Raw genomic sequence first — 14,056 nt, forward strand, 5'->3', positions numbered from 1 at the left:
GAGAGGGGAGGGTAGATGGGGGCGGGGAGAGGGGAGGGTAGATGGGTGTGAGGAGAAGGGAGGGTAGATGGGAGTGGGGAGAGGGGGAGGGTAGATGGGGGTGGGGAGAGGGGAGGGTAGATGGGGGTGAGGAGCAGGGAGAGTAGATGGGGGTGGGGAGAGGGGAGGGTAGAGGGGGGGGTGGGGAGAGAGGAGGGTAGATGGGGTGGGGAGAGAGGAGGGTAGATGGGTGTGGGGAGAGGGGAGGGTAGATGGGGGTGAGGGGGTACTTACTGTAGCCAGAAGGAGATGAGGGAGACGCTGACCACCAGCAGATCCAACATGTTGAATGCGTTCCTGCAGAACGAGCCCTGATGCATAAAGGCTCCAAACGTCACCATCTGTCCCACACAGAGGGGGGGGATGGTCAGTGGGTTCCCGACACCCCCACACCCTCCCCCTCACCCCTCACCACACCCTTCCATGATCTTGCTTCATAGACCCCACCATCTCCTCCTCGTCCCAAAACCACCACACCCTTCCTTTGCCCCTCTCCCTCCTTTTGACCCCCTCTGCAATCCCGTGTTCCTGTTCCAGAAGCACCCATATCCTCCTTGTCCTGACACCCCCACACCCCTCCTCCTCTTCTTCAATCCTGACTCTCTCTCCACTCTCTTTCCCTGTCTCTTTCTCCATCTCTCCCTTTCTCTTCCACCTTCTTATGTCTCTCTCTCCTCCACTCTCTTTGACTGTTACTCTCTCTCTTTCTATGTCTGTCTCCCTTTCTATATCTCTCTGCCCATCTCCCTTTATAACCCTCTCTCTCTTACCCCTTTCTCTCCTTCTCTCTGTCACTTTCTGTCAGCCACTCTCTCTGTTGCACTCTCTGTCTGCCTGTCTGTCTCTTTCCATCTCTCTCTCTCACTTCCTCTCTCCCTCCCTCCCTCTCTCTCTCTCTCTGTCGCTGTCTATCTATCTGTCTCTCTCTGTCAATTTCTGTCTGTCTGTCTGTCTCTCTTTCACCGGCTGATCTCATTAATTTGAGCACCAATACATTTGAAGGCTCTGACCCACACCCAATATTTCCTCCGTCCCAGTGCTGCGGGAGGGGCAGTGAGGAGGGAGCGCTGCTGTGGTGGAGGGGTGACAGGGAGAGAGCGCGGGGCTGCGGGTACAGTAGTAGGGAGGGGGTGCCGTATTGTGGGACGGCTGTCGAGGAGGGAGCACCGCGCCGTGGGGGGAGGGGTGTGGAGGGAGTGCTGCGATGTGTTAGGAACATCCAGGAACGAGCACGCCGGCGAGCTGCAAGCCAGATACCACCCCCCCATTGGAAATTTACCAGAGGGATCCCAAAGGAAATGGGTTGTCGTTATCACAATACCTTAAACAGGATCTCCACGGTGAAAATGGAGGTGAAGGCATAGTCAAAGTATCCAAGCACCTGAAAGAGGGAATGTGGGACATGTCATCTACAACACCAGGGAGAGTATAACACTGATCTGGACTCCCTCTGAAAAAATGTCCTAATGGAGGGAAGACTCCCTCTGTAATGGGGTCCTGACGGGGGAGAGACTCCCTCTGTAATGGGGTCCTGACGGGGGAGAGACTCCCTCTGTAATGGGGTCCCTGACGGGGGAGAGACTCCCTCTGTAACAGGGGTCCTGACGGGGGGAGAGACTCCCTCTGTAACAGGGGTCCTGACGGGGGGAGAGACTCCCTCTGTAACAGGGGTCCTGACGGGGGGAGAGACTCCCTCTGTAACAGGGGTCCTGACGGGGGGAGAGACTCCCTCTGTAACAGGGGTCCTGACGGGGGGAGAGACTCCCTCTGTAACAGGGGTCCTGACGGGGGAGAGACTCCCTCTGTAACAGGGGTCCTGATGGGGGGAGAGACTCCCTCTGTAACAGGGGTCCTGATGGGGGGAGAGACCCCCTCCGTAACAGGGGTCCCTGACGGGGGAGAGACTCCCTCTGTAACAGGGATCCCTGACGGGGGGAGAGACTCCCTCTGTAACAGGGGTCCTGATGGGGGGAGAGACTCCCTCTGTAACAGGGGTCCTGATGGGGGGAGAGACTCCCTCTGTAACAGGGGTCCTGACGGGGGGAGAGACCCCCTCCGTAACAGGGGTCCCTGACGGGGGAGAGACTCCCTCTGTAACAGGGATCCCTGACGGGGGGAGAGACTCCCTCTGTAACAGGGGTCCTGATGGGGGGAGAGACTCCCTCTGTAACAGGGGTCCTGATGGGGGGAGAGACTCCCTCTGTAACAGGGGTCCTGACGGGGGGAGAGACCCCCTCCGTAACAGGGGTCCCTGACGGGGGAGAGACTCCCTCTGTAACAGGGATCCCTGACGGGGGGAGAGACCCCCTCCGTAACAGGGGTCCTGATGGGGGAGCGTCTCAATGGAGAGACCAGTCTTTAGGATGGCTCCCACTACACAGCGGGGGGGGGGGGGGTTCGTTGACGTGGTGATGCCTCTGCCTCTCTACGACTGCCCCCACTCTCCACCCCACCTCACCAAGCAGCTCTCACGTGGTTGCGGAAGGAGTGCGCTCGGATGGGGTCCTCGGCCGCCAGCGAGACACTGCTGAAGATGATGAAGACCAGGATGAGGTTTGTGAAGATGTGGTGATGGATCAGATGATGACAAGCGACTCGGATCCTGCGATGGAAACAGAGGGGGGGGGTGTACGTCAGGGAGGGGAACATTCGTAGCTGACTCAGACTCAATGTGGGAGAGTCTCCCTCCGTAACAAGAATCTCTATAACTCAGTCCCTTGAGCCCCTTAATAGCATCTTCCCTTTAGCAGGGTGACCAAAACTGAAGACAATACCCCAAGACAGCACACACAAAACACTGGAGGAACTCAGCAGGTCAGGCAGCATCTATGGAGATGAACAAACAGTCAACGTGTTGGGCCGAGACCGTTCCTGAGGACCGGAAAGGAAGGGGGAAGAAGCCAGAATAAGAAGGTGGGGGGAGGTGAAGCCAGGTTTGTGGGTTGAAGTAAGAAGAAGGGAGGGATTGGTGGAAAAGGTAAAGGGCCAGAGAGGAAGGAATCAGATAGGGGAGGAGAGTGGACCATTGGAGAAAGGGAAGGGGGGGGCACCAGGGTGAGGTGATTGGAAAGTGAAGAGAAGAGGTAAGAGGCCAGAGGGGGAAAGTAAATGAGGGAAATGGAGGGGGGAACAATACAGAAAACCTACAGCACAATACAGGCTGTGCCGAACATGTCCTTACCTTAGAACTACCTAGGCTTACCCATAGCTCTCTGTTTCTAAGTTAGAGAAATTGATGTTCACACCATCAGGTGGGAGGCTACCCAAATGGAATATGAGGTGTGGCTCCTCCAACCTGAGAGTGGCCTCATTGTGGCAGAGGAGGAAGTCACGCACCGGCATGTTGGAATGGGAATGTGGATGGGAATCCCCACAGGAAACACCTGCGTCCACAACTGCAATGTAACATCCCTCCCCTGTACTCAAATCCCTGACCGATAAAGGCCAGCGTCCCAAACACCTGCTTCATGGCCCTGTCTACACATGACACCAATTTCAGGGAACCACGTACCTGTACTCCTGGGTCTCTCCATTCTACAACACTCCCTAGGGCCTGACTGTTCACTGTGAAAGTCCTGTCCAGCATTGGCTTCCCAAATTGCGACACCTCACACTTATCTGAATTAAACTCCATCTGTCATCACTCGGCCCATCTGATCAAGGTCCCCCTGTAAATCCTGACAACTGTCTTCACTGTCAAGGAAATCACCCATCTTAATGTTGTCTTTAAGCTTACCAAACGTGCCTTGGACATTGCGATAGGAAAGGTTCAGTTTGATATGAACCAGCTTGAAAGGTTATCTCGCTCAGCATGACCAGATGGGCTGTAGGACCTGCTGTTCTGCTACACAATGCTCTTCTCCCACTCACGCACTCCAAGGAAAAGCATCCCAACCTGTCCAACCTCTCATCACTCAGTCCCTCGAGTCCCGGCAACACCCTCATAAATCTCCTCTGCATTCTTTCCAGCTCAATGTCATCTTTCCTACAGCAGGGTGGCCAGAACTGAAAACAATATTCCAAATCCAGCTTCACCAACGCCTTGTCAATGTAACGTCCCAACCCCTGTACTCTGTGCCTCGTCCAATGAAGGTCAGTGGGACAAGTGTCTTCTTCACCGCCCTGCCTACCTGCGATGCGACTCTCAGGGAACTATGTACCTGTACCCCAGGTCTCTCTGTTCTGCAACACTTCAGCCATTCACTGTGAAAGTCCTGCCCTAGTTTGTCTTCTCAAAATGCAACACCTCACACTTATCCAATTAAACTTCATCTGCCACTCCTTGGCCCACTTACCCTCTGCAAATCCTGAAAACCATCTTCACTGTTTGAGCTTCATCTTCAAACTTCCTAACCGTGCCTTGCACATTCTCATCCAAATCACTGATATAAGGTGCCCCTCTATAAGGTCACACCTCAACCTCCTACACTCAAAGGAATAAAGTCCCAGCCTGCTCAACCTCTCTCCCTCAAGTTCTGGTTCATTCCGAAGACAGATCACCCCACTGTGTTTAAAAAAATGTCCCTCAGGGTCCTATCAAATCTTCCCCCCCCCCTCACATTAAACCTGTGCCCGCCGGTTCTTGATTTCCCCAACCCTGGGGGAAAAGACTGAATTTACCCCATACCCCTCATGATTTCATACACCATTATAAAGTCACCCCTCAGTCTCCTAGAATCCAGTGAATGAAGTCCCAGCCTACCCAACCTCTCTCCATAACTCAGTCCCTTGAGTCCCGGGAACATCCTCGGTAAACCTGAGGCTGTCTACGAGAAGGGTCAGAGCCGTCTCTATTTCCTGAGGAGACTGAGGTCCTTTAACATCTGCCGGACGATGCTGAGGATGTTCTATGGGTCTGTGGTGGCCAGTGCTATCATGTTTGCTGTTGTGTGCTGGGGCAGCAGGCTGAGGGTAGCAGACACCAACAGAATCAACAAACTCATTCGTAAGGCCAGTGATGTTGTGGGGATGGAACTGGACTCTCTGACGGTGGTGTCTGAAAAGAGGATGCTGTCCAAGTTGCATGCCATCTTGGACAATGTCTCCCATCCACTACATAATGTACTGGTTGGGCACAGGAGTACATTCAGCCAGAGACTCATTCCACCGAGATGCAACACAGAGCGTCATAGGAAGTCATTCCTGCCTGTGGCCAGCAAACTTTACAACTCCTCCCTTGGAGGGTCAGACACCCTGAGCCAATAGGCTGGTCCTGGACTTATTTTCTGGCATAATTTACATATTACTATTTAATTATTTATGGTGCAACTGTAACGAAAACCAATTTCCCCCGGGATCAATAAAGTATGACTATGACTAAACCTCCTCTGCACTCTTTCCAGCTCAATGGCATCTTTCCTACATCAGGGTGACCAGAACTGAGCACAGTACTCTAAGTGTGGTCTCACCAACATCTTGTGCAACTGAAACATGACGTCCCAACTCCTGTATTCAGTGTCCTGACCGACGACGGCTAGCACGCCAAACGCCCTTCTTCAGCAAGTCATTCCACGCCCCCCCCCCCAACCTCATTGTCAAGACCCCATAATTGGTGGGGAGATCTCAGGTGGGGACACAGAGAGGTGTCAATGCCGAGGGCTACGTACGGGTTGGTGGAACTCAGGATGAAGAAGGCGCTTCCAGCCGGAATGGGGATGATCTTCTCCTTGGGGGGCACGAAGCTGGATAGCTGGTCGGCAGTGGACTCCACCAAGCTCTCCGCCCGCTCTTCCTCGGTCTCCTCCTCGTCCTCGGCAGGCCCTGTGGAAGGAGGGAGAAGAGTGGTAGGGTGCTGGGCCTCCCTCGCAGCACGGCGCTCCATCCTCGTGGCCCCTCCAGCAGTGCGGCACACCCTCAACTACACCCTCCGCGCCTCAGAGCAGAGCTACCTCGTTGTCCCTCCCGTAGCGTGGCGCCTCCCTCTCGCCCCACCTCCGGCAACGTGATGTTCCCTCAACTGCCCCACCCAGCAAAGATTTCTCTCACCACCCTAAAGCATCGTGCTCAACGACACCCCCACCCAGCAAAGAGTTCTCTCACCACCCTAAAGCATCGTGCTCAACGACACTCCCACCCTTCAGTGTGTAGCTCCCTCACCACAGCTGCTTCAGTGCTGAGCTCCCTCATTGCCCCTCCCACAACAAGGAGCTCCTACCTCACAACACCTCCCCCAGAGCAGTGCTCCCTCCTCACCATCCCTCCCACAGCACAGCGCTCCCTCCTCACCACCCCTCCCACAGAGCAGTGCTCCCTCCTCACCATCCCTCCCACAGCACAGCGTTCCCTCCTCACCACCCCTCCCACAGAGCAGTGCTCCCTCCTCACCATCCCTCCCACAGAGCAGTGCTCCCTCCTCACCACCCCTCCCACAGCACTCCCTCCTCACCACCCCTCCCACAGCACTCCCCTCCTCACCACCCCCTCCCACAGAGCAGTGCTCCCTCCTCACCTCCCCTCCCACAGTGTGGAGCTCCCTCCTCACCTCCCCTCCCACAGTGTGGAGCTCCCTCCTCACCACCCCTCCCACAGAGCAGTGCTCCCTCCTCACCGCCAACCCCCCCCCCCCATAGTGTGGCGTTCCCTCCTCACCGCCCCTCCCTGTCAGCTCTGCGTCTCCGTGCTGACAGGGGAGTCTCCCTGAGCCCCGGGAGTCATGGATATTCCCGGGACGCAGGGCCTGCATACTCGGACACCCGTGCCTGCACCGTAACCGCGGCAGTCACTGGCCCCCTCACCTTCAGTGTCACTGGTATTCACTCCGGCTTCCGAGTCTCCGCACGGAACCTCGGAAAAACACACACAGCACGCGTAGAATAGAGCAGTATTACAGGTAGTACAGCGAAGAATCAGGTCTTTCGTCCCACTGGATCTGTGCTGAACACGATGGCAAATTCTACCCTGGCGTGGTCAGTATCCCATCATCTCCTGGATAGTTACGTGACAGTCCAAGGGCATCTCCAACACCTCTGTTGTATCTGCCTCTATCACCACCCCCAGCGGCACATTCCAGATACCCCCCCCCCACTCTCGCTGTAAAGGAACCTGTCCCACGCATCTCCTTTAAAGTTACCCCCCCCCACCTTAAATGCAGGTCCTCAGGTATTGGGAAGAGATATGGGCTGTCCAATCGATCTGCACCTCTTGTATTCTCAGCAAAGGCAGAGGGAGCTTCACTCTGTGTCTGACACCGGGAGCGTGTGATGGGATGGTGTGGAGGGAGTTTCATTCTGTGTCTAATCCCAGGAATGTTTGATGGGATGTAGTAGAGGGAGCTTCACTCTTTGTCTGACCCCGGGAGTGTGTGTTGGGACTGTGTGGAGGGAGCTTCACGCTGTGTCTAATCCTGGGAGTGTGTGATGGGACGGTGTGGATGGAGCTTCACTCTGTGTCTGACCCCGGGAGTGTGTGATGGGACGGTGTGGATGGACTTCACTCAGTGTCTGACCCCGGGAGTGTGTGATGGGACGGTGTGGATGGAGCTTCACTCTGTGTCTGACCCCGGAGTGTGTGATGGGACGGCGTGGAGGGAGCTTCACTCTGTGTCTGACCCCGGGAGTGTGTGATGGGACGGTGTGGAGGGAGATTCACTCAGTGTCTGACCCCAGGAATGTGTGATAGGTCGGTGCAGAGGATGCTTCACTCTATCTGATCCTGGGAGAGTGTGATGGGACGGGATGGAGCGAGATGGTAGCCATGGGACATTTTAACATCCAGGTCGATTGGGAAAATCAGGTTGTAATGGATCTCAAAAGAGTGAATTTGTTGAATGCCTAAGAGATGGCTCTTTAGAGCAGTTTGTCGTTGAGCCTACTACGGGATCAGCTGTACTGGACTGGGTATCATGTAGTGAACCGGCGGCAATTATGGAGCTTAAGGCAAAAGAACCTTTAGGAACTAGTGATCACAACATGATTGCATTGAACTTGAAATTTGATAGGGAGAAAGTAGGGTCTGATGTAGCAGTATTTGTGGGGTAGGGGAAATTACAGTGCTATGAGGGAGGAGTTGGCCAGAGTAAATTGGAAGGAGCTGCTGGCAGGCGGTGTCAGCAGAGCTGCAATGACGGTGCATTTCTGGGGAAAATGAGGAAGGTGCAGGACATGTGTATTCTAAAAATGAAGAAATACTCAAATTGTAAAATAGTACAACCATGGCTGACAAGGGAAGTCAAAGCTATTGTAAAAGCAAAGAAAGAGCATACAACAAGGTAAAAAATAGTGGGAAGATAGCGGATTGGGAAGTTTTCAAAAACCTACAGAGAGCAACTAAAACAATTTAGGAGGGAAAATTTGAAATATGAAAGCAAGCGAGCAAATAATATCAAAGTGGATAGTAAAAGTTTTTTCAAGTATGTTAAAAATAAAAGAAAAATGAGAGTGGATATAAGACCGCTAGAAAATGAGGCAGCAGAAATAATAACGGGGGACAGGGAGATGGCTGATGAGCTAAATGAGTATTTTGCATCAGTCTTCACTATGAAAGACACCAGCAGTGTGCCTGATGTTGTAGAGTGTGAAGGAAGAGAAGTGGGTGCAGTTACTGTTACAAGAGAGAAGGTGGTCACAAAGCTGAAAGACCTGAAGGTACATAAGTCACCCAGACCAGAGGAACTGCACCCTAGGGTTCTGAAAGAGGTAGCATTGGAGATTGTGGTGGCATTAGAAATGATCTTTCAAAAATCATTGTCTCTGGTATGGTCCCAGAGGACTGGAAAATTGCAAAAGTCACTCCACTCTTTCAGAAACGAGAAAGGCAGCAGAAAGGAAGTTATAGACCAGTTAGCCTGACCTCAGTGGTTGGGAAGATGTTAGAGTCAAGTGTTAAGGATGAGGTGATGGAGTACTTGGTGACACAGGACAAGACAGTACAAAGTTAGCATGGTTTCCTTCAGGGAAAATCCTGCCTGGCAAGCCTGTTGGATTTCATTGAGGAGATTACAAATTGGATAGATAAAAGGGATGCAGTGGATGTTGTATATTTGGCCATTCAGATATATTGGCCTTTGACAAAGTGCCACACATGAGGTTGCTGGCCAAGTTAAGAGCCCATGGTATTAAAGGAAGGTTACTAATATGGTTAGAGCATTGGCTGAATGGTAGGAGGCAGCGAGTGGAAACAAAAGGAACCTCTTCTGGTTGGCCGCCAGTGACTTGTGGTTTTCCACAAGGGTTGGTGTTGGGACAGCTTCTTTTCATGCTGTATATAAATGATTTAGTTGATGGAATAGATGGCTTTGTTGCCAAGTTTGCAGATGATACGAAGATTGGTGGAGGGGCAGGTAGTGTTGGGGAAACAGGTAGGATGCAGAAGGACTTAGATAGATTAGGAGAATGGGCAAGAAAGTGGCAAATGAAATACAATGTTGGAAAATGCATGGTCATGCACTTTGGTAGTCAACGTAAATGTGCAGACTATTTTCTAAACGATGAGAAAATCCAAAAATCTGAGATGTGAAGGGACCTGGGAGTCCTTGTGCAGAACAGCCTAAAGGTTAACTTGCAGGTCGAGTCTGTGGTGAGGAAGGCAAATGCCATGTTAGCATTCATTTCAAGAGATCTAGAATACAAGGGCAAGGATGTGATGCTGAGGCTTCATAAGGCACTGGTGAGGCCTCACCTTGAGTATTGTGAACAGTTTTGGGCCCCTCATCTCAGAAAAGATGTGCTGACATTGGAGAGGGTCCAGAGGAGGTTCACAAGGATGATTCCATGAACAAAAGGGTTATCATACAAGGAACGTTTGATGGCTCTGGGTCTGTACTTGCTGGAATTCAGAAGGATGGCAGGGGACCTCATTGAAACCTTTCAAATGTTGAAAGTTTAGACAGAATAAATGTGGAAGGGATGTTTCCCATGGTGGGAGAGTCTATGATAAGAGGGCAAAGTCTCAGGATACAGGGACGTCCTTTCAAAACAGAGATGTGAAGCAATTTCTTTAGCCAAAGGGTGGTGAATTGGTGGAATTTCTTGCCACATGCAGCAGTGGAGGCTAGGTCGTTGGCTGTATTTAAGCCAGAAATTGACAGGTTCTTGATTGGACATAGCATCACAGGTTATAGGGAGAAGGCCAGGAATAGACTTGAATGGTGGAGCAGACTTGATGGGCCAGATGGCCTAATTCTGCTCCTATGGTCTTATGGAGATACACCCTGTGTCCGATGCTGGGAGTGTGTGATGGGACGGTGTGGAGGGAGCTTCACTCTCTGTCTGACCCTGGGAGTGTGTGATGGGACAGTGTGGAGGGAGCTTCACTCTGTGTCTGACCCCGGGAGTGTGTGATGGGACGGTGTGGAGGGAGCTTCACTCTGTGTCAGATCCCGGGAGTGTATGATGGGACAGCGTGGAGGGAGTTTCACTCTGTGTCTAACTCTGCGAATGTGTGATGGGACGGTGTGGAGGGAGCTTCACTCTGTGTCTGACCCCGGGAGTGTGTGATGGGACGGTGTGGAGGGAGCTACACTCTGTGTCTGACCCCAGGAGTGTGTGATGGAATGGTGTGGAGGGAGTTTTACTCTGTGTCTGACCCCGGGAGTGTGTGATGGGACGATGTGGAGGGAGCTTCACTCTGTGTCTGATGCTGCTCCTTATAGCTCACACTCTCTAATCCAGGTAGTGTCCTGGTGACCCTTGTTTACTGTCTCCAAAGCCCGCACAAATCACCAGTAAGTTCGGCAACTGGAAATACAGTCTGTAAACAGGTTGAACAGAAATCCCAATGACCTTTGGGCATATCTGACCAGGGGTATGTTGTCCAAGTTAATTTGGGTGTGGGTTAACCCACTGGAGATACAGGAACGCACCTGCGGATCAAAGCACAGGTAATAGATATCCCAAAAAATATCCTGCCGGGAATTCTGTGCACAATTCCAGTATCTACGTGTTAATTCTTTGTGAACATAAAAGGTGTTGTGGATGGAGGGGGTCAAATAGACGGGAAAGTGAGTAGGGGATGGTGGGGGCGGTGGGGGTCACAGACGGTGAAGGGTGTAGGGGAAGGAGGAGGTCACGGAGACGGCGAGGGAGACGGTCACAGAGACGGCGAGGGGTGTAGGGAAGGAAGTCGGTCACAGAGACGGGGAGGAGTGCAGTGAGGGAGGGGAATCACAGAGACGGGGACAGGTGTAGGGTCTGGAAGGGATCTCAGAGGTGGGGAGAGGCCCTTAGAGGTGATGGAGATGGAGTGAGGCTGGCAATGGGGTGAGACGACACTTCCTACCTTGATGTGCTCCTGCCCTTTGCCCAGATCTGTGCTGTTCGAGCTATCGGGGAGACACAGAAAGGATCAGTGTCCGGGCAAGGCCTATCCAGAGGCCTCAGGCTTTGTCCACTTCTAGGCCACCCTCAGCCTCCAATCTCCCTCCCTCACACCACCCCCCACGAAATTCTGTCCTGGGACATGATAAAGACTCCTCCCAAATTCCGTCACCACGGCAACCTCTGAACCCCCACCTATGGCTGCTGGCTTGGGCCTTTTCTGTGAATTTCAGTGTTGACGCTTAACACAGTGCAACACAAATGCTTAGCACAAAGGACAAGCCTTTCAATGTTCACTGATCGTTAAATAGTTTATGATTTCCTACCAAGAGTGTAGATGTGGCCTAGGACGGCAACTTGGATGTGCAAGAACGTAGGGAGCTGCAGAGTGTGGCGGACTCAGCCCAATGCATCATGTGCCCGTCCCTCCCCACCATCGAGAGTATCTACAGGAGGGTGCTGCCTCAGGAAAGCACTGGTCATCGAAGAACCCCACCCTGCAGGCCGTGCCACTGACTCACAGCTCCTGTCGGGCAGGAGGTACAGAAGCCTGAAGCCCCACCCGCCAGGTTCAGGAACAGCGACTTCCCGTCAACCATTCGGTTCTTGAACCAACCAGTAAATCTTGAAGTTCAAAGGCGAAGGTGGAGTACAAGGTTAATGATAGGATTCTTGGCAGTGTAGAGGAACTCAGGGATCTTGGGATCCATGTCTACAAATCGCTCAAGGATGCCGCAGAAGGTGATGGGGTGTTTAAGAAGGTATATGGCCAGTTGGCCTTCGTTAGTCAGGGGATTGATTTCAAGAGCCATGAAGTAATGTTGCAGCTCTATAAAACCCTGGGTCAGACCGCACTGGGAGTATTGTGTTCAGTTTTGGTCGCCCCATTATTGGAAGGATGTGGAAGCTTTAGAGAACGTGCAGAGGCGATTTACCAAGATGCTGCCTGGATTAAAGAGCATGTCTTGTGAGAGTACGTTGAGCGAGCTGGGGCTTTTCTCTTTGGGGCGAAGGAGGACGAGAGGTGACTGGATAATGGGCTACGAGATGATTAGAGCGAGCGGACAGACAGAGACTTTTCCCAGGACGAAAATGGCTCCAACAACAGGGCATAATTTTAAGGTTATTGAAGGAAGGTATTGGGGGAAAGTGCCAGAGCTAGTTTTTTGTTTCCCACACAGAGTGGTGAGTGTGTGGAATGGCCTGCTGGGGGTGATGGTAGAGGCAGATACATTGGGGAATTTAAGAGAGTCTTAGATAGGTACATGGATGATAGAGAAATGGAGGGCTACGTGGGAGGGGAGGGTTAGATTGATCTTTGAGTAGGTGACAGGGTTAGCACAACATCATAGGTTGGAGGGCCTCTACTGTACTGTTCTATATTTAATTGAGGGCGTCGGTCAGAGTTGACCATGGATATTGTGTCCTAGCTCTCTAGATACGCAAGCCTGGGCAGTACGATATGGAGAACAAGGTGTTGCCCCATGCATCTGGCTCCCCCTCTCCACGCATCTGATGAACCCAAAGGAACGGCAGAGACCGAGACAGTTTGGCACCAGCCGCATTGCAGGAGTTGCCAGTCAGTGTTGAACTCAGCGTCGGATTGCCTTAGGGTCTTCAGCTCCAGATTTTTCCCTCAGGGTTTACTCCCGAAGCCCTCCCCATGAGTGGGTATAGCCGCAAGGCAGCGGAGGTTTGAGATCAGAGTTTTCCTTCTCCTAGATGAACCACGGCTAACGGGCCTCATCTGCCCGAAGCGACTGGTTTTAAGGTGCCAGTGACCCACCTTTGCCCCTTCTCCTGTCAGTAGAAATGGTTCCTCTGGGCTTAGTAGCTAAGCCACATGTGAAGGCCAGGAGCTGGACTTGGTTGTCAGAGGCTACCTGAGGTGCACACCATTGGGAGCATCTAATAGGTAGTGGGAGCTTGTCCCCATTACCACTCCCTGGCTATAACAATCTTATTCTAAGTAACCCTAATTAATCCCGCAGTATAGCAACACTATGCAGGCTGGTGGCGTAGTGGCATCAACGCCGGACTTCGGAGCGAAGGCTCCCGAGTTCGAATCCAGCCGGCTCCCTTGCATGCTTTCCATCTGTGCTGGGTTGAGCGTCGAGCTAGCAACTCAGCCTCGTAAAAATAAGAGAGCCCGCTAATAAAAAATGTCGTCATGACAGCGACCCGATGACTCCACTCGGAGTTAAGGGCTGTCTTCTTTTTCTTCTTCTATAGCAACACTATGACCACTTTGTACTAGAATGGAGTTATTATTTATTCTAATTATGTCCTTTCTTATAAAAATCATGAATAGTTATGAACACGAGTAAGTCTCCAGATACTGGAAATCCAAAGCAACACACACAAAACCCAACACTATTTCATTATGGTTGCCATCTACAGATACCAGTGATCTTGAGGAACGCACAAAAATCGCTGGAGGAGCTCAGCAGGTCAGGCAGCATCTATGGAAGTGAATAAGCAGTTGACATTTCAGGCCGAGACCCTTCATCAGGACTGGAAAGGAAGGGGGAAAACGCCTGAGTAAAATGGTAGGGAGGAGGGGAAGGAGGACAGAGGGAAGGTGATAGGTGAAGGTAGGTGGGTAGGAGAAGTGAAGGACTGGAGCAGAAGGGATCTGACAGGAGAGGAGAGGATAGGTAGGAGAAAGGGAAGGAGGAGGGGACCCAGTGGGAAGTGGGTAAGGAGAAGTAAGAGGCCAGAGTAGGGAATAGAGAGGGGAGGGAATATAATTTTTTTTTACCGGA

At 52.3% G+C, this 14,056-nt stretch overlaps 1 protein-coding gene across 1 annotated transcript in view; it reads right to left on the bottom strand.

Annotated features, from left to right (window-relative positions):
- Positions 1-269: 269 nt before the first annotated feature.
- LOC140190285 (voltage-dependent L-type calcium channel subunit alpha-1D-like) overlaps positions 270-14,056 on the bottom strand; it is a 52,183-nt gene continuing 38,396 nt past the window's right edge. Inside the window, 7 exon segments of the mRNA XM_072246885.1 lie at positions 270-380; positions 835-837; positions 1,319-1,420; positions 2,512-2,641; positions 5,646-5,799; positions 6,774-6,822; positions 11,254-11,296. Of these exon segments, the coding sequence (XP_072102986.1) occupies positions 270-380; positions 835-837; positions 1,319-1,420; positions 2,512-2,641; positions 5,646-5,799; positions 6,774-6,822; positions 11,254-11,296 (592 nt within the window).

The sequence above is a fragment of the Mobula birostris genome, chromosome 29, assembly GCF_030028105.1.
Source record: "Mobula birostris isolate sMobBir1 chromosome 29, sMobBir1.hap1, whole genome shotgun sequence".
NCBI classification, from domain to species: Eukaryota; Metazoa; Chordata; class Chondrichthyes; order Myliobatiformes; family Myliobatidae; genus Mobula; species Mobula birostris.